Source organism: Salvelinus sp. IW2-2015, linkage group LG23, assembly GCF_002910315.2.
Source record: "Salvelinus sp. IW2-2015 linkage group LG23, ASM291031v2, whole genome shotgun sequence".
NCBI classification, from domain to species: domain Eukaryota; kingdom Metazoa; phylum Chordata; class Actinopteri; order Salmoniformes; family Salmonidae; genus Salvelinus; species Salvelinus sp. IW2-2015.
In genome coordinates, this window is record NC_036863.1 from 45,839,566 (window position 1) to 45,866,702 (window position 27,137).

Genomic DNA, 27,137 nt, shown 5'->3' on the forward strand with positions numbered 1-27,137 from the left:
TCACCCATGACTGTGTGGCCACGCACGTCTTCAACTCAATCATTAAGTTTGCTGACGACACAAAGTGGTGGGCCTTACAACAACGACAAGACAGCCTACAGGAAGGAGGTGAGAGTCCTGGCGGCGTGGTACCAGGAATATGACCTCTCCCTCAACGTCAACAAAATGAAGGTGCTGATCGTGGACTACAGGACACAGTAGAGAGAGCACGTTGGTGTGAAGGGATCCACAACGACAGAGCCGTAGTGGAGAGGGTCAAAAGCTTCAAGTCCATCGGCGTGCACATCACTGAGGACCTGAAATGGTCCCTTCACACCGACAGTGTGGCGAAGAAGGTGCAACAACGCCTCTTCAACTTCAGGAGGCTGAAGAAATTCTACTTGGCCCCTAAGACGCTCACAAACTTCTACAGATGCACCGTCGAGAGCATCCTGTKGGGCTGTATTACCACATGGTACGGCAATTGCACCGTCCCGAGAATGAGTGTGTGCGTGTGTTTGACTGCTTGAGCATGCATGTGTGCTTGTGTGTGCGAGTGCCTGCGTCGCGTGTGCGTGTTTGTTTGTGCGTGCGTGTGTTTTTTCTCACCTCCTGGTGAGTGCTCTCTGTGCTGCTGGACTCCTCTCTCTGGTTCTCCTCGTCACTCTCTCTCTGCCTCTGAGTCATTCCTCCTCGCTGAGTCGCCCCACCACCTGTCTCTGTACAGGGTCTCTCTCTAGCGCCCCCCTCCCCTGGTCCAGGGAAGTGCCCTGTTGTACTCCCTGTCTCACCACCCAGACACTGGGGAGAGTTGGTGTACTCCGCACACAGGCTAAGGATGGTCTCCAATCTCTGTCGCTCCTACACACACATCCACACGCACACACAGAGCAAAMGGTTAAGAAGGCCTACACACCACACAATGACACAGCTCAGATTTCCCCTAAAATTGTCCTTGTTTGACATTGTCCCGTCCAGGCAGCTGTCTCCGAGCCATCGGCTGTTCCTATTGGCTGACTGTAACCAGACACCAGAAGTGACGGAGCAGGCATGAGCATAACTGTCCCTCTACAGGGGTCCTCTAGCCATCATGCCAGACTCATACTGTATAGGCTAGGTCTGTATTTTTGCTATAGAACAGGGAAAGTGTTCAACTTTCTCTCTGGCCCCACCCAGGCTAGAGCTTTCTTCTTCTAATACACATATATTTTAGACTTCCATAGAGCACCATTTCTAGCTGCTTGACCACCTCTTAGGAAACAGATATGTTGAGAGCCCCTAAGCCAAACCTAACTAATGTTAACTCACATATACACCAACCAAATAAAGGTGTAAACCAATGCACCTACTTCCAGCTCATACAAATATACAGATACGCACACACTCAATACACACCACACACACACACACCACACACACACACACACACACCACACACACACACACCACACCACACACACACACACACACACACAACACACACACACACACACACACACACACACACACACACACACACACACACACACACACACACACACACACACACACACACACACACAACGATGCTGCCATCATTCCCTGCTGCTACCCATTTTGTGACCCCCATCAGTGTCTTCAGCCGACCTTTCACCTCTGACCTCACCATCTGCTGCAGTCATTTACTCTCCCATGTATCTCCACTCTGCCCCACTCCACTGTGTCACCACACACAGTACATATAGTCTGTATAGTTAAACAAACATCACTTTGTTAGGGGGTGCGCTGAGCTCGCTGAAGAAAACGTGGATTAAAATGTTGTGCGTTTACTAGACTGATTAAAGGTATCTAGTCAAGTAATCGTGTGTGCAGGTCCTATTTCATTTCTACCATATACTATATGGCCTCTAGTCTGCCTGTAGAGCAGCCAGGTTGGCAGTACCATTGGAAGGACATGCCGCCCATTACTTCACACCATGCAGGCCAGAGAAGCTAGGCTAAATGGTAATAGTGGCATGAGATGACAGACACCGCAGCTCGGCATGACCTGCAAACAGGTTGATGGAGTCATGCAATGTATTCACAGACATGTATTGTCACTCTGCATATAACAAATTGAATCATACTGCACCTACAAAGTACAACTCGGTATAGGTACATTTGTAGATGTTACGACAGTGTTACGGTACATTGTTTAGTCAAAACTCTTGGCAAACAGCTAAAATCATATGAACTCATGACCACTGTCACCCAGACTGAAAAGGGATTTCAAATCAATACAGGCATATTGGAAACGCCAACTCTTGTGAAACGAGGTGTCAGAATCCGCATTTAGAGCCATATACAAAGCTGTGTCTTAAGTCTACACCATGAGCCTCAGCAGAGGGTCAGAACAGGGTACTTAACTGTCTGTCTGTCTGTCTGTCTGCCTGCCTGCCTGCCTGCCTGCCTGCCTGCCTGCCTGCCTGCCTGTCTGCCTGCCTGTCTGCCTGCCTGTCTGTGTAAACAACACTGTGACTGAAACTAAAGAACAAATGTCTCATGCCACCCACCCACTACTGACCCGTGTAACGTTTGTGAAACCACCAGGGAGGAAATGCACAAGAGAGTGAAGAGGGAAAAGCTTGTGAATGCCCAACTCCAATATACTTCATCTACTCTGTAAGCATCTTCAGACATTCCTTATGGCTTAGCGTGAACACTCAGCCTTTTTGTCAGGATATTACATATTTTGATTGCGTTGCATGYGGTCCGAAAGTCAAATTCCTTACAGCCCACATTCACAACTCCAGATTGCTACTTCTATACGGGTGGATTCAGGGTTTAACAACAGCAACYAGGCTCCCAAATGTTGTTCAGTGGAACAGTGAGAAAGGTAACTGCCAGTTTGTTCTTTGTGTCATTCATTCCAGTCTTGGAAGAAGGAACTGTTAATCCCAAAGTGAATAGATCAAATTAAAAAAGGAGATGTCGGCAGTCAGTCTACCACAGCATGACACAAAGAGAGCAGGCTGAACTGACATCACTATATCTAGTAACAGGTTCAATTAATAACCTACCTAGCACCAGTTAATCCTACTCTAAAAATTCCTCCACGTTTGTCGGTTCAAGGATATGGTACTTGGTTGCCCCCTGATGGTGAGTAACCTAAACTACAAAACAGAAGGAGTTCCAAAGGCAACAACAGTCAAACAGCCAGGGTAGGCCGGGGTAAACCAGGTACAGACACAGCACAAAGGTATGGGCCTCTGATAATGACCTAAATCTACAACGGAAACCAATCTCTATCTATGGCTCTGCTGGAAACGGGATATCTTTGAGTTAGTTAAAACTGTTGAGTGAGCGGACTTGTCTTTCAGACTGGCTCTATTTTCGGCTGTCAAACGCCCGTGAGTTTGCCATTTCGCCATGTAAAAACTACCACACGCATTTTCCACCCCTTAAGCCAGTTTCGGCAATTGACCTGTCTAACATCAGCCTGCTTGCGCTGCGAGGGGTGGAAATATTTGAGGAGTGTTTATTTATTTAACCCTTTATTTAACTAGGCAAGTCAGTTAAGAACAAACTCTTATTTACAATGACAGCCTACCAGGGAACAGTGGGTTAACTGCCCAGTTACCAGTTTTTTTTTACCTTGTCAGCTCGGGATTCCGATCCAGCAACCTTTCGGTAACTGGCCCAACGCTCTAACCACTAGGCTACCTGCCGCCCCCATTTGTCTCAATATGCCAATTTCAGTCAGCGCTGTGACTGTACAGTCAAATTGCTGTGGTCTGAGGGTCTTTTTCCATTTTAGCAATTCAATTTCTATGGGCTGCTCTGCCCCTACTCTTTCTGGGAATTAGACCACAGATACACCATGACCCACATTACCTCACTGACAGCTCAGGACAGGAGAGAGGACAACATAAAAGCTCTCTCTCTCTCTCTCTCGCTCTGATCCTTTTAGCTTTATTATCTTATCCTTCTCCCTGCGTTTCTCTTTATCTCTCTTACTCATAAAATAACATTAGGAGGATAAGTGTAATCTTGTGTAAAGAATTGGGATATCTGAAGCATGCTAGCAGAAACCTGTAAACTTCCAGTCATTGCGCTAACACTAGTTAGCAATTGCGCTAGTGCTAGTTAGCAACTCCCTTCACACTGAACGTAGAGACATAAAAATGGTATTCCCGAGCTTATCTGACTCATTGTCAAAATCCCGAAGTATTCCTTTAAGATCTACTGTAGCCAACTTTTTTAATCATGCTCCGGATCGCATAGAGCAAAACATTTGAAATAGCTTATCTATTTACTACTGTGAAGTAGTTCCAATTAAATGAGAGATGGGACGAATAGTATCCTTGTTGTATCAAATCAAACTTAARTTGTCACATGTGCCGAATACAACTGTAGACCTTACAGTGAAATGCTTACTTACAAGCCCTTAACCAACACTGCAACCAACACTGTTTTAAGAAAATATACATAAGAAAATATTTACTATATAAAGTAAAGTAAAAAATAAAAAATAAAAAATTACAAAATAGAATAACAATGATGAAGCTAAACTCAGAAAAAAAAGAAACGTCCTTTCACTGTCAACTGCGTTTATTTTCAGCAAACCTGTGTAAATATTTATATGAACATAACAAGATTCAACAACTGAGACATAAACTGAACAAGTTCCACAGACATGTGACTAACAGAAATGGAATAATGTGTCCCTGAACAAAGGGGGGGTCAAAATCAAAAGTAACAGTCAGTATCGGGTGTGGCCACCGGCTGCATTATGTACTGCAGTGCATCTCCTCCTCATGGACTGCACCAGATTTGCCAGTTCTTGCTGTGAGATGTTACCCCACTCTTCCACCAAGGCACCTGCAAGTTTCCAGACATTTCTGGGGGAATGGCCCTAGCCCTCACCCTCTGATCCAACAGGTCCCAGATGTGCTCAATGGGATTGAGATCCGGGCTTTTCGCTGGCCATGGCTGAACACTGACATTCCTGTCTTGCAGGAAATCACGCACAGAACGAGCAGTATGGCTGGTGGCATTGTCATGCTGGAGGGTCATGTTAGGATGAGCCTGCAGGAAGGGTACCACATGAGGAAGGAGGATGTCTTCCCTGTAACGCACAGCATTGAGATTGCTTGCAATAACAACAAGCTCAGTCCAATGATGCTGTGACACACCGCCCCAGACCATGACGGACCCTCCACCTCCAAATCGATCCTGCTCCAGAGTACAGGCCTCATTATAACGCTCATTCCTTCGACGATAAACGCGAATCCGACCATCACCCCTGGTGAGACAAAACCGCGACTCGTCAGGGAAGAGCACTTTTTGCCAGTCCTGTCTGGTCCAGCGACTGTGGGTTTGTGCCCATAGGCGACATTGTTGCCGGTGATGTCTGGTGAGGACCTGCCTTACAACAGGCCTACAAGCCCTCAGTCCAGCCTCGCTCAGCCTATTGCGGACAGTCTGAGCACTGATGGAGGGATTGTGCGTTCCTGGTGTACCTCGGGGAGTTGTTGTTGCCATCCTGTACCTGTCCCGTAGGTGTGATGTTCGGATGTACCGATCCTGTGCAGGTATTGTTACACGTGGTCTGCCACTGCGAGGACGATCAGCTGTCCGTCCAGTCTCCCTGTAACGCTGTCTTAGGCGTCTCACAGTACGGACATTGCAATTTATTGCCCTGGCCACATCTGCAGTCCTCATGCCTCCTTGCAGCATGCCTAAGGCACGTTCACACAGATGAGCAGGAACCCTGGGCATCTTTCTTTTGGTGTTTTTCAGAGTCAGTAGAAAGGCCTCTTTAGTGCCCTAAGTTTTCAGAACTGTGACCTTAATTGCCTACCGTCTGTAAGCTGTTAGTGTCTTAACAACCGTTCCATAGGTGTATGTTCATTAATTGTTRATGGTTCATTGAACAAGCATGGGAAACAGTGTTTAAACCCTTTACAATGAAGATCTGTGAAGTTATTTGGATTTTTTYAATTATCTTTGAAAGACAGGGCCGTTTATTTTTCTGCTGAGTTTATATACATGGGGTACCGTTACRGAGTCAATGTGTGGGGGTACAGGTTAGTCGAGGTAATTTGTACATGTAGGTAGGGGTAAAGTGACTATGCATAAATAGTAAACAGCTTGTAAAGCTGAAAAAGCTGGCATTAACATTTCAGCCACAATATATTCAAATCAATAGCTGTCCTATTTTATATTTCATGTTTAATATAATTTATTTATATATTTTTTCTGCTCCTGGGAATGAATAAACAAGGGGGAGAAAATACGCTATTATGCCATTAAATCAAATGATTATTTTTTTATTTTTTTATATTTAATGTTTAATATAATTTATTTATATTTTTTTCCGCTCCTGGGAATGAATAAACAAGGGGAAAAAATTACACAATTATGCCCTTAAATCAAATGCTTATTTTTTTATTCTTTCTCTCAGTGTAAAGAAATGTGGGGGGTGTCAGTGCAAATAGTCTGGGTGGCCATTTGATTAATTGTTCAGCAGTCTTATGGCTTGTGGTTAGAAGCTGTTAAGGAGCCTTTTGAACATAGACTTGATGCTCCAGTACCGCTTGCCGTGCGGTAGCAGAGAGAACAGTCTATGACTAGGGTGACTGGAGTCTTTGACAATTTTTAGTGCCTTCCTCTGACAACGCCTAATATATGCAGGAGGTCCTGGATAGCAGGAAGCTTGGCRCCAGTGATGTACTAGGCTGTACGCACTACCCTCTGTAGCGTCTTAAGGTCGGATGCCGAACAGTTGCTCTCGATGGTGCAGCTGTATAACTTTTTGAGGATCTGGGGACCCATGCCAAATCTTTTCTGTCTCCTGAGGGGGAAAAGGCAACCCGCTCCACTACAACCCCGTCAATGTGAATCGGGTGTGTTCGGCCCTCCTTTTTCCTGTAGTCCAAGATKATCTCCTTTGTRTTACTCACGTTGAGGGAGAGGTTGTTGTCCTGGCACCACACTGCCAGGTCTCTGACCTAATACCTATAGGCTATCTCATCGTTGTCGGTAATCAGGCTTACCACCTTTGTGTCTTCAGCAACTTAATGATGGTYTTGAAGTCGTGCTTGGCCACACAGTCGTGGGTGAACAGGGAGTACAGGAGGGGACTAAGCACSCACCCCGGAGTGGACCCCGTGTTGAGGATCACACTTCCCTCTYCAACTGGATCATGGACTTCCTGACAAGCTGGCAYCAGGTGGTGAGGATAGGCAACAACACCTCCGCCACGCTGACCCTCAACACGGGGGTCCCTCAGGGGCGTGTGCTTAATCCCCTCYAACTCCCTGTTTACCCACGACTGTGGCCWCGRACGACTCCAACACCATCTTCAAGTTTGCTGACAACACAATAGTGGTAGGACTGATAACCAATGGCAATGAGACAGCCTACAGGGTTTAGGAACAGATTTTTTACAGATTTATTGAAGTCTCTAACACCATTTTTACAACATTGTATGATGCAAGGATGCCACATTACAAAATAAAATGCATTACTATCGTMTTTTACCATAGAGAATCAGACAAAYATGTGTATACACATTTTGCATATCTAAAAATACAACACGGCTCTTTTAAGGCTCTCCTGGAGGATGGTTGGCCACCCTTAGTAGCCTATAAAATATTGCAATATAACAATTAAAACCAAATACTTTTTATGTCTTTATAAAATAATTCCCTCCAGYGCTTGAAATTAAGGGRGTCCTATCTCCCTGGGAAGATMAAAAATATGTCTACGGTACAAAACAGACTCGAACAGATCTGGGATGGCAGATCCAAAATTCATACAACCACTGCACATAACCCWTTTTTTTTTTATGAGGCTGACCATTTAGCTTGCAATGTTGATAAAGTTGTATTTCTRTATATTATAAGCTCAACAATACGCACATGGCTGTATGCTATCCATGAATGTTCCAAAATGCAATTTTTATGCTTGTTTCAATGGCATGTTTATAAAATAAATCCCTCAACATTTCCATGGTCATATTTTGGCTAAGCTAGGCTATTTTGAAACAAAGTAAGACATGCTTCATAAATGACATAAAATGTCCAGGTTTGAAACAATTAAATGTATGGTTAAATCYTTTCAAAATGCTATTTAGCCTATTGTTATGTAATTAAAAGCCTCATTAAAGTTTGGCTACATTTTCTAGTGCCTCCCTCATGTCAGTATTGTTTTGGACATGTAGCCAATATGCACATAGGCTTTTTTATCTATGTKCATGAAAAATAGATTTGAATACTATTCCAATGTCGGCCTCTCTGATCCAATTGTGATCGGAGTCATTCTTGATATTGTGGTTTTTGTGTCATTGGGACATCACTAAGGACTTAACATGGTCCACAAACACCTGTACAGTCTTGAAGAGAGCACGACAGCGCCACTTCCCTCTCAGGAGGCTGAAAAGATTTGACATGGGCCCTCAGATCCTCAAAAAGTTCCACAGCTGCACCATTAAGAGCATCTTGACTGACTGCATCACTGGTTAGTATTATATTCTTTGTTTTATTATTTATATTTTTCTTATTTTTTCAACTCTGTTGGGAASAGTTCGTAAGTAAGCATTTCAGCATAAAGTCTACACCTGTTGTATTCGGCGCATGTGTCTTGGTGACAAAAACAATTGTATTATAATTTGGAAATGGAAATGAAATACATTCATATGAAATATATTCCTATTTGTAATTATTGTAGATTGCAAAGAAAAAAGAAAAATATTTTCTCATTTCACTAACGGTAAATGATTGCATCTTGTTACTATATTTTCCTTTTTTATGCATAAGGGTGTCATCATATAACCTATTTTCACAAAATACATGCTTGTAATGCAAAGCTTCAACCATCCGATATTGTGTGTACGCATTGTCTAAAGTTTGTGGTAAGTTAAACACTTTCTCATGTCAAGTTCCGTTTTTTTATAAATGCCAACTTTTGCGTGAAAACTGACGCACGCAAGTTTTGGGGTATATTTTGTACGTARGCAAAGTTTATAAATGAGGCCCCTGACACATTCCCTCCCAACTCACAGCTCTGACCTTTCTTCCATACATGCTAACACTCTGCCCCCTCTCTGGCTCTCTCCTATGCTTATTGCAAAATGCTGTCAATAACTGTCCTGTTTGTTCCCAGAGACTTCTTGGCTCCTGAAATAGCGTTCCCCCCCATCCCCCCCGTGGTCTCATCAGCTGCCATCTGCCAGGAGCATGAACCCAGATCCCTGAGCTACTGGAGTGGTGTGTGTGTGTGTGTGTGTGTTTGCATAGTGACTGAGCCACCCTGCCCCTGGGCTCAGTCAGAGGTGTGTGTCCCAAATGGCACCCTATTCCCAAAAAGTMAGCTACTTTTGACCAGGGCCCATAGAGCTCTGGTCCAAAGTAGTGCACTATATACAGTGGGCTCCAAAATTACTGGCACCCCTGACTGGCAATGCACAAACAATACTTAAAAAAATATAAACAATATAATTATAGAGATAAACTCAAAATACCAACATGTGAGAAATACTGTACTTTACTGTACTTTATACATTTTTCAATGGAACCAACCAAAATCAAACAATTATTTAATACAAAATAAATTTCACCAAAATCAAGGTTTCATAATTATTGGCACTCCTCATTTAGTACTTAGTGCAACCATCTCTGGCAAGGATAACAGTCTTTTCCTGTAATATTTGACAAGGTTAAGGACCACATTTGYAGGGATTTTGGACCATTTCTCTATTCAGATCCTTTCAAGATCCTTCACATTTTTGGGTTTGCGCTTATCAACTGCCCTCTTCAACTCAGCCCACAGGTTTTRGATTGGATTGAYGMCCGGCGACTGAGATGGCCATGGCAGAACATTGYTTRTGTMYKKACAYAARCATTTCTGTYTGGATCTTSAGGTATGTTTGGGGTCATTGTCTTGTTGGAAAGTCCACCTACGGCCAAGTCCCAGCCTTCTGGCAGAGGCAACCTGATTGTCAGCCAAAATTGCCTGATACATGGTGGAATTCATTATGCCATTAATCTTAACCAGTGCCCCTGGACCTCTGGAATTAAAACAGCCCCAAAACATCACTGACCCAACACCATATTTCACTGTGGGTATGAGATGCCTCTCCTTGTAGGCATCTCTGTTTCAACGACAAACATTCCATTGCTGTATCTGACCATAACGTTCAATTTTGGAGAGCACCTTCTTCTAGTCATAATTGAAATGACGTTTAGGAAACTCCAAGCYCTTGCGTCTGTGTCTTGGGGTCAGAAAGGGCTTTCTTCTGGCAACCCTTCCTAAGCGCCTGTGGTTGTGGAGGTGGCGTCTGATGGTGCTTTTTGAAACCTGGTGACCCCAAGACGCCACCAAGGCCTGCAATTCTTTCACAGTGATTCTTGGGGATTTTGTTGCTTCTCTCACCACCCTCCTCCCTATTCTGGGGGGGAAATGCATTTGCGTCCTCTACCAGTGAGGTTCTCAACTGTTCCATGTCTTTTTATTTTTTTWAATAATTACCCTGACAGTGCTCAGTGGTATATTCAATCGTTTGTGGATCTTCTTGTAMCCATTACCAGATTTATGAAGGTCTACAGCCATCGGTCTCTTTTGAACTGCCAGTTCTTTTGTTTTCATCATGGTGTTGGATGTTGAATGGATATTACATGCATGTTACCTCATTTGTATACCCTAGTGAAACAGGAAGTGATGTAATGGCTCAATATAGTTCCTTAAGACTTAGATAAACTTAAATAAGTGGAATTTAATTCCTGGTTTAATTTTGGTAGATATTTACAATAATGTTGAAAGATGTTTACAATAATCTTTAAGAGTGACATTAATTGTGAAACCTTGATTTGGAGGACATAGATTTTTAATTAAATCAATAAATTATTTTGGTGGATTCCATTGAAACATCAATAAAGTACAGTATTTCTCACATGTTGGTATTTTGAGTTTCTCTCTGTAATTATATTGTTTATATTTTTTTAAGTATTGTTTGTGCATTGCCAGTCAGGGGTGCCAGTCATTTTGGAACCCACTGTAGGGAATAGGGTGTCATTTGGGATGCACTCAGAGTGACATGCTTGTGTAAATTCCTTAGGGAGTCTGAAAGTCCATGTGCTGAGGGCGTGGGTGTCTCACTGACTGCTATATATACCCAACACAGGAGCGGGGGAGCAGCAGTCAATTGCAAGGCAAGCTTCCTCTGGACTGGAACACCCACCCAGCACATATAGACACCACCCCCTCTTTATAGAACTCCACTCCTCTGAGCACATATAGCCGCCCACCTCCACACACACACCTGAATACTCACCAGCTTCTCCATCTCCTGCTCGCGGAGTCTCTCCTCTCTCTGCCAGCGGTGGTACTCCAGCAGCTCATCCTCGTTGTCGCTGATCTCTGAGATGCTGTTCTTGCGTTCCCGGGTCCGGGGCCGTACAGGCCCCTTGGGGTCCCTAGATGCTCCAGCTGGGTCCCTGGTGGACCCAGCACTACCAGACTTCTTCCTCTGTCCCTGGGGGCTCGTGAGAGGAGAGGGCCCAGCTCCTGCCCCAGACCCAGACAGAGAGCCCAGGGCTGGGGTGATGGCGATACCTGGGCTGCCCTTCTGCTGCCTGCCTCCCCCGGAGGTGGGAGAGGGACTCCTGGCTCGCAGCCCCCTATCCTGGAGGGAGCCCTGTGCTGGAGAAGCCCCTCTACGAGACATGGAGGGGCTGGGAGGGGGTAGCTCCCTCAGGCTGGAGGGTCCAGAGGGCTCTGGGGTCCTACGTGTCTGCTGAGGGCTATCTGTGTGGGACTGGACCTGGAAGAGGTGCTGGGGGCTGGGAGGACGAGAGCCTAAGCCGCCCACCCTCACCCTAGGGCTGGAGGGGGTCGTGGATGCCTGACATCCAGAGAACTTAGAGTTTAGTCTGGCGCTGGAGACTGGGATGTGGGATGGTCCATGTACTGCTCTGGGAGTCTCTGAACTGCCTACTGGGCTGTCCTGATCCACACCTCTACGGGAAGCAGTGGGGCTTGGCAAGGCCTCCGCTAGGGCCCTCCTCAGAGGCCTGGGGCTCTCTGGGACCCTCTGCACATCAGCAGATCCACTGTAGCCCCCAGGAGGGCTGGTCCATGGCTGGGTGACAGGGGTCTGGGTGGTGAGGGTGTAGCTGGAGGAGCGGGCAGGCACTGGAGGAGTACCAGGCCCCGGGAAAGCATCACTACTGGCAGCCGACAGAGGAGAGGAGAGCGGGGAGAAGGGGCCGGGCGGGGAGGCGTTCTCATAGCTGGAGCCCATGGACATGGCCCCAGGGCTGGTGGGAGGGTAGAGCAGGTAGCGTACTCCCCCATTCAGCATGGGGGAGAGAGGGGACTGAGGGATGGGGTGGTGGGCCAGCTTCCCGGAGGACTGGGGGTCATCCATCACCAGAGAGTCCATGATGTCCTGGAGGTCCCTCTCTATGGTGCTGGTCAGGGGGCCTGGGTGTGGGCCAGAGCCGGAACGGGTCCTCTCACGGGGGGCAGGCTGGTGGTTCCCATTCAGCATCGTGTGGGAGTCTATAGTAAGACAGGAAAAGGAACCAGTCAGTGTTTTAAAGGTATATACTGTATGTTTCTAATGTAGTCTACACCAATCAACAATGACAGACAGACAGACAGACAGACAGACAGACAGACAGACAGACAGACAGACAGACAGACAGACAGACAGACAGACAGACAGACAGACAGACAGAGACCAGACAGACAGACAGCAGACGACAGCACCAGACAGACCAGACAGAAAACAAAAAAGAACCCAGAAACCCCCAGAACCAGACCCACGAACCCCCCAAAAGACCCCCCCCAGGGACCCCCCCAGAAAAACCCAAGGACCAGAAAAACCAAAAGAACAGGAACAAAGGAAAAAACCCAGAAAACCAAGGGAACCCCAAGAAAAAACCAGGAAAACAGACAGGACAGACAGACGACAGACAGACAGACGACAGACAGACAGACAGCAGACAGACAGACAGACAGACAGACAGACAGACAGACAGACGACAGACAGACAGACAGACAGACAGACAGCAGACAGACAGACAGACAGACAGACAGACAACAGACAGACAGACAGACAGACAGACAGACAGACAGACAGACAGACAGACAGACAGACAGACAGACAGACAGACAGACAGACAGACAGACAGACAGACAGACAGACAGCAGACAGACAGACAGACAGACAGACAGACAGACAACACAAAGACGGACAAGACAGAACAGACAGACAGACAACAGACAGACAGACAGACAGGAACAGACAGACAGACAGACAGACAGACAGACAGACAGACAGACAGACAGACAGACAGACAGACAGACAGACAGACAGACAGACAGACAGACCCACAAGTATTTTATATCCTACTAAAACATCCAGTACTGTATATAGGCTACTGTGACCACACCCTGTGTGTGTTGTAAGTTTTGTTTCTCAGCTGTGTGTGCTGTAATCCTATAGGGATCTGGGGCTGCTAAATTTAAACACTCTCTACTTCAATAACAGGCTCACTGGGCCCAGTGCAATCTCACTGGGCCCAGACAGGAAAGTGTGGTTCACACACACACACACACGACCGGGTGCGGCTCTCAGACCAGCTGCAGCACTAAGGTCAGAGGAGAATGGACTCTCAGTCAGCACCACCCACAGCACAGGCCAAGAGACATCATCAGCACAGGCAGTGGGCCAGAATTAAGACACAATAAAGGGTATAGAGGCTACAAGAAGGCCCCATAGTATAAGTAAGGCATAAACGCCGACATTCTGTACATTACCTTAGAAATAATGGACAACGCAGTGGGACGATTCGGATTGGAGTCCCTCCGCAGAGTTAATTATTTCCAAGGTAATGTACAGTGTGGAGGGATTTATCCCGCTTATACGATTGCAAGGTGGCGCCGACAGAGATGGTCGCCTCGCTTCAGGTCCTTAGGAAACTATGCAGTGATTGTTTTTTTATACGTTATTTCTTACATTGTTAGCCCAGGAAATCGCAAGTGTTATTATATACAGCCAGGAAGAACTATCGGATATAAAAGCAATGACAACTTACCATCATTACGACCAAGAATATGTCTTTCCCGAAATGGATCCTTTGTTCGGACCTCCACCCTGGACATGGGATCTCATCCCAGAGGCCGACCCAAAACAACTCGGTCGCCGCAGGAGAGGCAGACGGAGCGGCTTACTGGTCAGACTCAGAAGGAGAGCACACCATCCACCGCTCCCGAGCATATTACTCACCAATGTCCAATCTCTAGATAACAAGGCGGACGAAATTAGGGCACGAGTTGCCTTCCAGAGAGACATGGCTCACTCGGGATATGTTGTCAGAGTCGGTACAGGCACCTGGTTTCTTCATGTATCACGCCGACAGAAACAAACATCTCTCTGGTAAGAAGAAGGGAAGTGGGTGTATGCCTTATGATTAACGACTCATGGTGTAATCACAACAACATTCAGGAACTTAAGTCCTTTTGTTCACCTGACCTAGAACTCCTTACAATCAAATGCCGACCGCATTATCTTCCAAGAGAATTCTCTTCGATTATAGTCACAGCCGTGTATATCCCCCCTCAAGCAGATACCTCGTCGGCCCTGAAAGAACTTCACTGGACTCTATGTAAACTGGAAACCATACATCCTGAGGCTGCATTTATTGTAGCTGGGGATTTTAACAAAGCTAACCTGAGAACGAGACTTCCTAAATTCTATCAGCATATCGAATGCGTGACACGGGCTGCTAGCATTCTGGATCATTGCTACTCTAACTTCCGCGATGCATACAAAGCCCTGCCCTGCCTTCGGCAAATCTGACCATGACTCCATTTTGTTCCTCCCAGCCTATAGACAGAAACTAAAACAGGAAACGCCCATGCTCAGGTCTGTCCAACGCTGGTCTGACCAATCGGATTCCACGTTTCAGGATTGCTTCGATCACGTGGACTGGGATATGTTCCAGATAGCCTCAGACAAAAACATTGATGTATACGCTGACTCGGTGTCCGAGTTTAATAGCAAGTGCATCGGAGATGTCGTACCCACTGTGACTTTTAAAACATTTCCTAACCAGAAACCGTGGATTGATGGCAGCATTCACGCAAAACTGAAAGCGCAAACCACCGCTTTTAAACATGGCCGAATACAAACAGTGCAGCTATTCCTTCCGCACGGCAATCAAACAAGCAAAGCGTTAGCATAGAGACAAAGTAGAGTCGCAATTCAACGGCTCAAAGACGAGACGTATGTGGCAGGYTCTACAGTCAATCACGGATTACAAAAAGAAAACCAGCCCCGTCACAGACATCGACGTCTTGCTTCCAGACAAATTAAACAACTTCTTTGCTCGCTTGGAGGACAATACAGTGCCACTGCCCGCTACCAAAGCCTGTGGGCTCTCCTTCTCCGTGGCCAACGTGAGTAAAACATTTAAATGTGTCAACCCTCGCAAGGCTGCCGGCCCAGACGGCATCCCTAGCCGCGTCCTCAGAGCATGTGCAGACCAGCTGGCTGGTGTGTTTACGGACATATTCAATCAATCCCTATCCAAGTCTGTTGTCCCCACATGCTTCAAGATGGCCACCATTGTTCCTGTTCCCAAGAAAGCTAAGGTAACTGAACTAAATGACTACCGCCCCGTTGCACTCACTTCTGTCATCATGAAGTGCTTTGAGAGACTAGTCATGGAGCGTATCACCTCCACCCTACCTGATACCCTAGATGCACTCCAATTTGCTTACCGCCCCAATAGGTCCACTGACGATGCAATCGCCATCACACTGCACACTGCCCTATCACATCTGGACAAGAGGAACACCTATGTAAGAATGCTGTTCATTGACCCTGGGTCTCGACCCCGCCCTGTGCAACTGGGTCCTGGACTTTGACGGGCCGCCCCAGGTGGTGAAGGTAGGAAACAACATCTCCACCCCACTGATCCTCAACACTGGGGCCCCACAAGGGTGCGTTCTCAGCCCTCTCCTGTACTCCCTGTTCACCCATGACTGCGTGGCCATGCACGCTTCCAACTCAATCATTAAGTTTGCAGACGACACTACAGTGGTAGGCTTGATTACCAACAACAACGAGACGGCCTACAGGGAGCAGGTGAAGGTTCTCAGAGTGTGGTGTCYGGAAAATAYCCTCTCACTCAACGTCAACAAAACAAAGGAGATGATRGTGGACTTCAGGAAACAGCACAGGACAGTAGTGGAGAAGGTGGAAAGTTWTAAGTTCCTCTGCGTACACATCACGGACCAACTGAAATGGTCCACCCACACAGACAGTGTGGTGAAGAAGGCGCAACAGCGTCTCTTCAACCTCAGGAGGCTGAAGAAATGTGGCTTGTCACCTAAAACACTCACAAACTTTTACAGATGCACAATCGAGAGCATCCTGTCGAGCTGTATCACCGCCTGGTACGGCAACTGCACCGCCCACAACCGTAAGGCTCTCCAGAGGGTAGTGCAGTCTGCATAACGCATCACCTGGGGCAAACTACCTGCCCTCCAGGACACCTACAGCACCCGATGTCACAGGAAGCCGCCGAACGACTCACTCTCTTGTGATGATGGGCCTGGCACTATTTCCATCCTTTTGTTATTGTTGGTTGTTGTTACTGCTGTTGCTACTGCTTGCGGCGGGAGCACTCCGTTCTGCCACCTCTAGTCTCTTGGCCCCCCCAACCCTACAGAAGGGCAGCTCCCCTCAGCCCAGTCCAAGCTCTTCTCTGTCCTGGCATCCCAATGGTTGAACCAGCTTCCCCTAAAGCTAGGACAGCAGAGTCCCCCCCCCACACACTTTCCTGAACCAACACTTGCACTTGACTCCCCCCTTCCCCCTTTTCCTACTCTGACTTTGCTGGTAGCTACTTTATGGAGGAAAAGTGTACTTACTATGCCTGTGATATGTGGTTGTCCCACCTAGCTGTGCATTCATTTTAATTCATCTTAAGATGAATGCACAAACTAAGTTGCTCTGGATAAGAGTGTCTGCTAAATTTTGGGAATTTCTTTCCTTCTTAATGCGTTTCAGCCAATCAGTTGTGTTGTGACAAGGTAATGGGTGGTATACAGAAGATAGCCCTATTTGGTAAAAGACCAAGTCCGTATTATGGCAAGAACAGCTCAAATAAGCAAAGAGAAATGACAGTCTATCATTACTTTAAGACATGAAGGTCAGTCAATGCAAAAAATGTCTAGAGCTTTAAAAGTTTCTTCAAGTACAGTCGCAAAAACCATCAAACGCTGTGATGAAACTGGCTCATGAGGACCGCCACAGGAAAGGAAGACCCAGAGCTACCTCTGCTGCAGAGGATAAGTTCATTAAAGTTACCAGCCTCAGAAATTGCAGCCCAAATAAATGCTTCACAGAGTTCAAGTAACAGACACATCTCAACATCAACTGTTCAGAGGAGGCTGCATGAATCAGGCCTTTGTGGTCGAATTGCTGCAAAGAAACCACTACTAAAGGACACCAATAAGAAGAAGAGACTTGCTTGGGCCAAGAAACATGAGCAATGGACATTAGACCGGTGGAAATCTGTCCTTTGGTCTGATCAGTCCAAATATGAGATTTTGGTTCAACTGCTTGTCTTGTGAGACGCAGAGTAGGGTGAACGGATGACTTCCCATGTGTGGTTCCTACCGTGAAGCATGGAGGAGGAGGTGTGATGGTGTGGGGTGCTTTGCTGGTGACACTGTCTGTGATTTATTTACAATTCAAGGACACTTAACCAGCATGGTTCCCAAAGTTTGGGATGAGTTGGACTGCAGAGTGAAGAAAACGCTGCAAGAATGTGCAAAGCGGGCATCAAGGCAAAGGGGTGGCTCTTTGAGAAATCATAATATCAAATATATTTTGATTTGTTTAAACTTTTTTGGTTACTACATGATTCCATATGTGTTATTTCATAGTTTGATGTCTTCACTATTATTCTATAATGTAGTAAATAGTAAAATAAAGAAAACCCTTGAATGAGTAGGTATTCTAAAACTTTTAACCGGTAGGGTATATATATATATATATATTATATACCACCCAAAGGGCACTTGGCGAGTGGGAGGTGCAAAGGGGCATGTGCTCAGTGTAACCGATGTGAAATGGCTAGCTAGTTAGCGGTGGTGCGCGCTAATAGCGTTTCAATCGGTGACGTCACTCGCTCTGAGACCTGAAGTAGTTGTTCCCCTTGCTCCTGCAAGGGCCGCGGCTTTTGTGGCGCGATGGGTAACGATGCTTCGCGGGTACTGTTGTGTGTGCAGAGGGTCCCTGGTTGAGCCCAGGTGGGGCGAGGAGAGGGACGGAAGCTATACTGTTTACATCAGACCGGTAGATCTCCTATCTAACGTGCATGACGCTGTGATATAAAGGCTAATACTCTACAGTCATTTCTTCTATTAGGAGATTTGCTTGTTGTCCATAAAATTACAACTTTGACCCCTACACAATGAAGGATACACCCACCACCCACCATATTGCAACCATATGTTTTGTCAACGTCGAGCCAAGAGAACTGAAGAGAGACAGTGTCATAACTAGGGTACAGACCTTAAGGGCAGTCTTTCACAATAGGCTCAAAATGGTGCCATATCGAGAGGGGGGGGGGGGGGGCCATCTATCTTCCTTCTTTCGTCTGTCCCTTCAGTTATCTAGAAACCCTGACCACCTCATTAATTACAATCAATTCATATCGGGTCAGTGTTTGAAGGTACAGTAGCTTGATGTATTGGTTTGTTTAGCTAGTGCATATTTCTGTAGTATCAACTGAATGTCACCAGACAGGGTGGAACTGTACTGTCTACTACTCTCTGTCATTGATTACGATGAGTTTGAAACACTAAATCTGACATAAATTGCGGGTTTCCTATTGGGTCTATTATGATGGCTTGATGCTGATCTTTACCTGTATGAATCCTACAGTGTGGAGCTATGATGTCATGTCATGTGATATGATGCGATGGTTGATGCTGGTCTTTACTTGTGTGATGTCATTGCCTTGCAGCATGTTCTATCACAGCCATACTCAACTGGCGGACTGCTATCCGGACCCAGAAATCATTTATTGATTTATTTAATTTTTGAGGGAACTCAGTCTGGTTTTCAACTTACCGCTGTTGAGAGATATAATAATAGAATGCCCCAAAGTGTCATTTTGAAATTTGGTAGCGCTAGTTTTCCTCTTGTTATATCATTCACTGACAGACCTTAGAGAGCTATTTATAACCTGTCAGAAATGTCCAGTTGATCAACTACTAGGTCATGTTAGCTAGATTATTATTATACCTGTATTTCAACAAGGAACACAGACTGAGACCAAGGTCTCTTTTACAGCTGGGCCCTGCATATACATGTTTACACATACAGTTTAGGTACAATGATAAAAAAACTAAACAAGACAAACAAAACGATCAAAGATAATATAAAAAAATACAGCAACAGATTTCATTTACACACAGGTTATTCTACTAACGGCACAAGAACTTGCATTACCCGAAACAGTTACACGCAATAGAAAAATAAAAATGCTCCAATAAATATTTAAAATGAGCAACAGGGGGACAAGAGTCTCAAGTTTAAGTTTAGTCTGCAGGCTATTCCATAGGCAAGGAGCGTAACAGGAAAAGGCAGCCATACCCAACTCTGTGGAAATCGCATGGGCCTCAAGTGTAATCCATGTTGAGACCTGGTTTTAGGAATTCTAATTCTAATATTGATGAGTGGTGATAAATAAGAAGGTAGTTTATTCAGAAGTGCTTTATAGACAAACACAAGAGCATGTTGTTCTCATCTCACGGACAGCGAAGTCCAACCCACATTATGATATAAAACACAGTGGTGAGTTCTGTAGCTAGCACCCGTAATACACCTAAGTGCGCAATGATAAGTAGCATCCAGCNAAGTCCAACCCACATTATGATATAAAACACAGTGGTGAGTTCTGTAGCTAGCACCCGTAATACACCTAAGTGCGCAATGATAAGTAGCATCCAGCAATTTAAGTGTTGATGCCGTAGCATGCATGTAAATAATATCCCCATAATCTATAACAGACATAAAAGTAGCTTGCACAATTTGTCTTTTATTTGTAGAGGACAAGCATGCCCTGTTTCTATAGAGGAAGCTTGATTTTTAGCCGTTTACAAAGTTCGTCAATATGCATTTTAAAAGACAGTTTATCATCCAACCATATCCCTAAGTATTTATATGCAGAGACCTGATTAATTCGAGAACCATCTAAGCTAGTAAGTGTAGGTTTATTTTCAACCAACTTTTTGAACCTATTAAAAATCCTAAAATGTGTTTTCTTTGCATTTAAAACAAGTTTCAGCTGTATAAAAGACCCTTGTAATATCTTAAAATCTGTCTCCAATAGTGATAATGCTAGGTCAGCCGTTGAAGCGATAGAGCGCATGACAGTGTCATCAGCATATAAATGAATTTGACACTTTCTTATCTCATCACCGATATTGTTTATGTAGAGAGTGAACAGTAATGGGACCAAGTATAGAACCTTGTGGGACCCCTTTAACCAACTCCAWTGGCTCTGACTGGATGCTGTCGACTCTAACAGCCTGACTTCTATCGTTTAGATAGTCATGAAACCAACGACAGGCATCCAGTCCCAGTCCTATTGACGACAGCTTACCCAAAAGTATCGCATGGTCTACAGTGTCAAAGCTTTAGATAAATCTATGAACAAGGCGGCACAGTACTTTCTATTATCTAGGGCATTAGTAATATAATTTACAACACGTACATTGGCCGTAATAGTACTGTGTTTAGGTCTAAAGCCAGATTGATTACTAGAAAGAGTATTGTTAACAGTTAAAAAAGATTGTAGTTGCCTCTCACCAGTGACTCTAGAATTTTAGCCAAACGGGAGAGCTTAGAGATGGGCCGATAATTATCCAATTCACTACCATCACCTCCCTTGAGGAGTGGTAAAACAAAAGCTGTTTTCCAAGCTTTAGGAATCTTTCCTACGACAAATGTTTGATTAAAAATATGCGTCACTACACCAGCAATAATAGGTGCCGCACACTTGAGTATGTCAGCGCCTAATGATTTCTTAGAATCTATAGCAGAACGGGACGTGTTTATTAGCCATGAAGTTAAAAATGTATGAAAAGAAAGAGAATGCTAAAACTGGGTCCATTATGCAGTTTACGGATAAAAGCTCTGAATAATAAAGGTCATGGATAAAGGCTTGCTCTGAGAAGTGTTTATAGTTTATCTWTAGAATTATACGTGGGTCAGGGTTCTTTAGCCTAGTGTCTCTGATACATGCAATAGGGCAGTGGTCACTGATGTCATTAGCAAATAACCCACTAGCTATATATTTGTGAGGTGTATTTGTTAAGATAAGGTCTATTAATGTAGATTTTTGGGGGTCTTTTGGATTAGGACGGGTAGGTATAGTTATTAGTTGAGTAAGATTTAGTTCGTCACAAATATCTTTTCATTTAAACGATGCTGGCATCAGCCAGTCCAGATTGAGATCTCCGATAATCAATAATTCAGTGTTTACATAATTAGACATCAACTCAAACAATTTGCTTAGTGCAGATACCGGAGCTGAGGGTGGGCGATAAACTCCCGCTAGCGTTAATAGTGCATTATGACCAAGGACCACATTTAGAACTAAGCATTCATATTGTTTCGGGAACAGAAGTTGAAATGGACACAGTGACATCTAGGTTGCATTTAACACATATGGCAATACCTACTCCTCTACCCACTCTGTCTGCTCTGTAGATATCGTAACCAGCTAACAGAACATCTGAGTCTGGAACAGAGACACTTGTTAGATAGCTTGTTAGCTTAATTTACCGATCTAAATCTTGTAGTTATCATTACAATTACATTTACATTTAAGTCATTTAGCAGACGCTCTTATCCAGAGCGACTTACAAATTGGAAAGTTCATACATATTCATCCTGGTCCCCCCGTGGGGAATGAACCCACAACCCTGGCATTGCAAGCGCCATGCTCTACCAACTGAGCCACACGGGACCAATGGCCAGAATACGTGGCCAGGGGCCTCAACCCTCAGGGGACCACCATTGATGTTGTTGAGTCACCCAGGTATCATATGAACACACATAAGTCATTGCATAATGTGTAGAATTGCAGCAAATTAGCTTAGAAAACTGAACAAAACTGTTCTWTCCGCTCCATGGCAAAATGTGTAGAATTGCAGGAACTGAGCTTTAAAATGTCCAACGAGAAGGGGTGTGAGCAGTTCGAACAGTTTGGGGTTGCATGGATTGCGAGACGTTTTTTGCTACTATGCCGATAAATGAAAAAATCCATCCGGATCTTTGCCACCTACTAAATGTGTTTTACCGGACCTTCTCAAATAACAGTTGAGTACACCTGCTCGATCATTACCTGTGTGGTTCCTATAGTGTTGAGATGTGATGGTTACCTGTGTGGTGGGTCTTGTAGGRACTGGGCCCCTGGCTCCCCTCCAGGCAGTATGCTGTGTAGTGTAGTGTGACGCGAGTTGGTGTGATGGTTACCTGTGTGATGGCTCTTGTAGGCACTGGGCCCCTGGCTTCCTCCAGGCAGCATGCTCTTCATTCTGAGGGCCTCTTCTGGGTGGTTGAAGCGGAAAAAGGCTGACTGACCAAAACACAGCATGCACCCTGGAGGAACAAGAGAAGGAGTACTGTAGGAGATGGAAGGTTAGGCTTCCAAGACTGTCTTAACATGCATCCCAAAGGTGGTGGAACCATAGAATTAGGAATTGGAGTAATTTAATAGGATTTCTATGGGTGAAATGGAAAATTTGCCACCTGTGAAACGCGTTGGCCAAAACGACAATGATCCGATCTATGCTTGCTTGCTAGGTATGTAAGCTTGATAGGGTCGCCCTACATAAAACATAGACCCGACACCACAGTGGGTCAGGAGCACTCTGGAAAGGAAGACTGCTGAAGGCAGATGAGAACATAAGATTGGGGAGAAAAMAATCAATCATTTTACATGAAAACTTGAAGACAGTGAGAATAGAACYGTGGTGTTGTGAAAACAGCTTAAGCACCATATTGCGTCCCTTTGTTCACCTCTGCAGTCACTGGCCAGAGTGCCTGATACGTTCCCTGTAACCACAAACAGGAGCCTATCCTATACCACCTCTATTACATGTACTGTAAACAAAGTAACACCATGTTCTTCAGGGCAGGAGGGCATATTTCAGTGCTGTGCTTTTCCAACCGCTTAGCACTGGATAAACCCCACAGCACCCAACATCCCCGTTGTAGCTTGATTGATATTTAAAGGCAAATGTTTCCGCAACTGCGGAGACTTAATTCACGGTAAACGCTGCGTACGGTACGTCGGCTCAATCGAAAATGACTTTCACATTTCAACAGCGCAACAACGCTGATCTTCAGCGCCAACGGATTGAATCCAGTCCTTAGTCTACTACTTCTCCTGGCATTATACATCTGAGAGTCAAGCTAGTACTTCCAGGTGTGGTTCACATCCATCATGATAGATATAGAGCGTCAGTGCTGCATTTTTAAGCTTTCCACACACCTCACACACAAACCTATATCAAAACAGAATGATGACGCTTAGTCCTTGTTTCTATTCATACTCTCCTCGTCATCTCCGACTCCTTCATACACAGTCATTGTCTCTGACTCACACCACTCAGACCTCGGGGCTGGCTGGTGACATTGTAGTGGGTAAAGAGCTGATTAATCAATCTCAGCCAGGTGTGTTTCAGTGGAGGACAGACACCTCATGGTGAGTTATGACTTCTAAAAGGCCATTTAATTATGAAAATGTCCCTGGCTGTGTGAGCAGAACAATCAGTGAAAGAGAGAGTGAGAAAGAGAGAGAGAGAGAAACAGAGAGCGAGAGAGTCGTAAATCTATAGACTGTCTATGAGGTAACATGTTAGGAGATGCTGTGTAGGACAAGTCTCAGCCAACACAAAATCACAGAGAGAGAAATGACATAATGTCCTGTAGACCTAAGGGACTGTGCGTTATTTATAATAAGTGGTACATGGTACATTTTCACTAAGAAATGAAAATGGATGACCCCCTCTAAGCAAAATATATTTCAGACCAGAGCCTTAGATATGCCGTTTGAGAAACTCTTCCTCGTCTCAAAAGCATTACATGCAACATAACAATTTTGATGTTAATAGCCTATCATATTTAGGAAATTGTCTTATAAATATAACTTGACCATGTGCTTCTCCACTCATGCACTTCGTATAGCCTATGGCTCATTTGATTGAGACCACACTAAATTATTAGGCGCACACACAATTGATATTGCGCACACACTTGATATTGCGCACCCAGCAAAGGATCAGAAATGAGGGGAGGCATCGAGCACACATTGAGATTTAGTAAGCAATTCATTCAGAAACACAGAAATAAATACAATACTATTAAAAAAATACTAAACCCTTTCCTAGACTGAAATTTAAAAAGTATAACTCTCCCACAAATTCATCTTAGTACTCCGTCCCGTAAATTCTGAAAGGTCCCTAATCAATGTATTGGTTGAATGGTTAGGATTCCCTGTTACAGTGCTCTTAGATTTACAAATGAACTGAAAATAAAGAAAAATACCTGAAAATACAATATGGCACAATAACTATTTGTTAGACAACATTTGGTTGGTCAGAGGATCCCGGTCAAAATGTTCCTTTAGCGCCAGTGACAATCTACTGTATTGACACAACAACAGTGGAATGTGAACCACGTTCCACTKTAGGACAGGTGTGAAGGGAGGGAGCTAGGGTGACAGCACGTGGTGGTCCAGATCCAGGGTGAAAGGGTCAAGGGGAGATGTTTTAACGGTAACAAGAACAGCTCATCAATTCTAGGAACAAGACAGATGAAAAGCAGGCAGAGAGAGATGAACAACAGGTGAGTAGCCTAAAGTATATTGTTAAATTTCACCKTTAAAATAGTTCACTCCCACGCACATGCACAGATAGAGTCTACCTCTGCAGAACACATGTCCCTTTGCCTTCCCACTTGCCAAGTGCCCTTTTAGGTGGTGGTATACAGTACATATACATTTTTTGTTATACAGTTCTTATGTTGTTTTTCTGAACCCACTGCCCGCAAGTTGTCGGTGTGTCYTCAAGTTGTGGTGAAATGGCAAAACGGCAGCACCCCCTGCAGAYGAGGTGTCAGAATTTGTGTTGATGCACCAAAAAAAAAATACAAAAATGTCCATTGCGTTATTGATATAAATAATAATGGGATTGGGGTAGGGGAGAGAAGAAAAAAAAATTAATCAAATCTTTATACTGTAAGCTACAACCAATCATTGACAATGCACTACCGTGATGTTGAAGTTTTCTGGTTCATGCCTTCCTGTAGGCTAGCAGTTAGCATTTACAAGATCAAGGTCAATCAAAATATCTCAGAAATCATTTCTGATTTCTTCAATCCTGGTACTAGCCAACCAAAAAAAAACTGCCATCACAGCAGCCCTAACAGATGAAATCCTTGGGTCTGCTGCATCTAGTACCTGCAGCAGTAAGCCACCAGTAACGTGACTGGRGCCTTAAACCATAGCCTCCATGGAGCAAGATGTTTACTCCACCAACTGCAACAGCTCCACGTTAGCCCGGCCCCAGGCAGAGGAGCATGCTAGGCCTACTGCATTCCGGCAGCCAAGGCTAAGCTAGCTAATCAGCCATAACAGCTGAAGGATGACTACCTTCCCCAGGGAGGCAATTTGGAACAGAAAACTTCTCCTGTGCTTTTAAGACAGGTTGATTGGCAAAATGTCAGTGGCTGCATTATGTTTAGGAAGATGAATGAGTGCTTTGCTTCACATGCATTAAAAAAAGTGAAGAAAAATGTTATCAATGAGGAAAATGTTTGAGCGGATTACAGTTTCAGATATGGCTGTTACAGAACAGTCCATTGCCAGGAACGAAGCTGTTGTTCCTTTCAGGGGTGACAAAACTCGTGACGGTGTGCTTCACAAGTTGATGACAGAACCCATTTACAATCTACCAAAGGAACAGGAATGGGTTCTCAGGAGAGACAACTGGATGTGGGACACGATACAGAATGAGATTATTCAACAACTGGCTCACGCCGTACAGAGGGTGATTGTGTCTCGCGTATCAGTGACTCTTCTATGGCCTGACTGATGACGGCACCACTGACGTGTGCACTATGGAACAATCTCCAGTGCGTCAACCAGAACCTGGTGTCAAACTGAGTTTTGGGGGTTTTACAACGCCCCCGCCTCTACGGCTGAAAATCTGTTCTTATGTGTGAAGGGCATCTTTTTGCGTTGTTAAACAGTCCCATGGAACGGCTCCAGGGATATTGCTTTGATGGAGCAAGCATGTCAAACCTTTTTTCCAGGTGTGCAGACTCYACTGAAAGAGGCATGTCCAGGGTCCCTTTGAACCATCAGATCCTACCCCTCTCAGAGATGGGCATCTCTTACCAGGTGACGTGGCGAGGATCTGTGTCTTCACTACGTACTCTCACTACTGGTGTCCCCCAGGGCTRGGTTCTAGGCCCTCTCCTCTTCTCTCTACACACCAAGTCACTCGGCTCTGTCATATCTTTACATGGTCTCTCCTATCATTGCTATGCAGGTGACACTTAACTACTTTTCTCATTCCTCCCTTCTGACACCCAGGTGGTGACACACATCTCTGCGTGCCTGGCAGATATCTTAGATGTCTGCCAACCACATCAAACTCGACAAGACAGAGCTGCTCTTCCTCACAGGGAAGGCCTGCCRGCTCCAAGACCTCTCCATCATGGTTGACAACTCCACGGTGTCCCCCTCCCAGAGTGCAAAGAACCTTGGTGTCGACAACACCCTGTCGTTCTCTGCAAACATCAAAGTAGTTACTCGCTTCTGCAGGTTCATGCACTACAACATCCGTAGAGTACGGCCCTACCMKACAAAGGAAGCAGCGCAGGTCATAATGCAGGCACTTGTCATCCCCACTRGTCTGGAATACTGCAACTCGCTATTGGCTGGGCTCCCCGCTTGTGCCATCAAACCCCTGCAAATTATCCAGAACGCTGCAGCCTGCCTGGTGTTCAACCTTCCCAAGTTCTCTCATGTCATTCCGTTCCTCCGCACTGGCTTCCAGTCAAAGTCCGCATCCACTACAAGACCATGGTTCTT

The 27,137-nt window shown here is 45.1% G+C and overlaps 1 protein-coding gene across 9 annotated transcripts in view; it reads right to left on the reverse strand.

The window, feature by feature from the left end:
* The window catches only part of phldb1a (pleckstrin homology-like domain, family B, member 1a), an 82,507-nt gene that overhangs the window by 33,147 nt on the left and 22,223 nt on the right, over nucleotides 1-27,137 (reverse strand). For all 9 annotated transcript variants that reach the window (XM_023968820.3, XM_070434675.1, XM_023968819.3 and 6 more), the window contains 3 exons: nucleotides 22,511-22,636; nucleotides 11,273-12,501; nucleotides 589-840 (listed from right to left, as the gene is read on the reverse strand). In XM_023968820.3, the coding sequence (XP_023824588.1) occupies nucleotides 589-840; nucleotides 11,273-12,501; nucleotides 22,511-22,636 (1,607 nt within the window). The remainder of the gene's footprint in view (nucleotides 1-588; nucleotides 841-11,272; nucleotides 12,502-22,510; nucleotides 22,637-27,137) is intronic.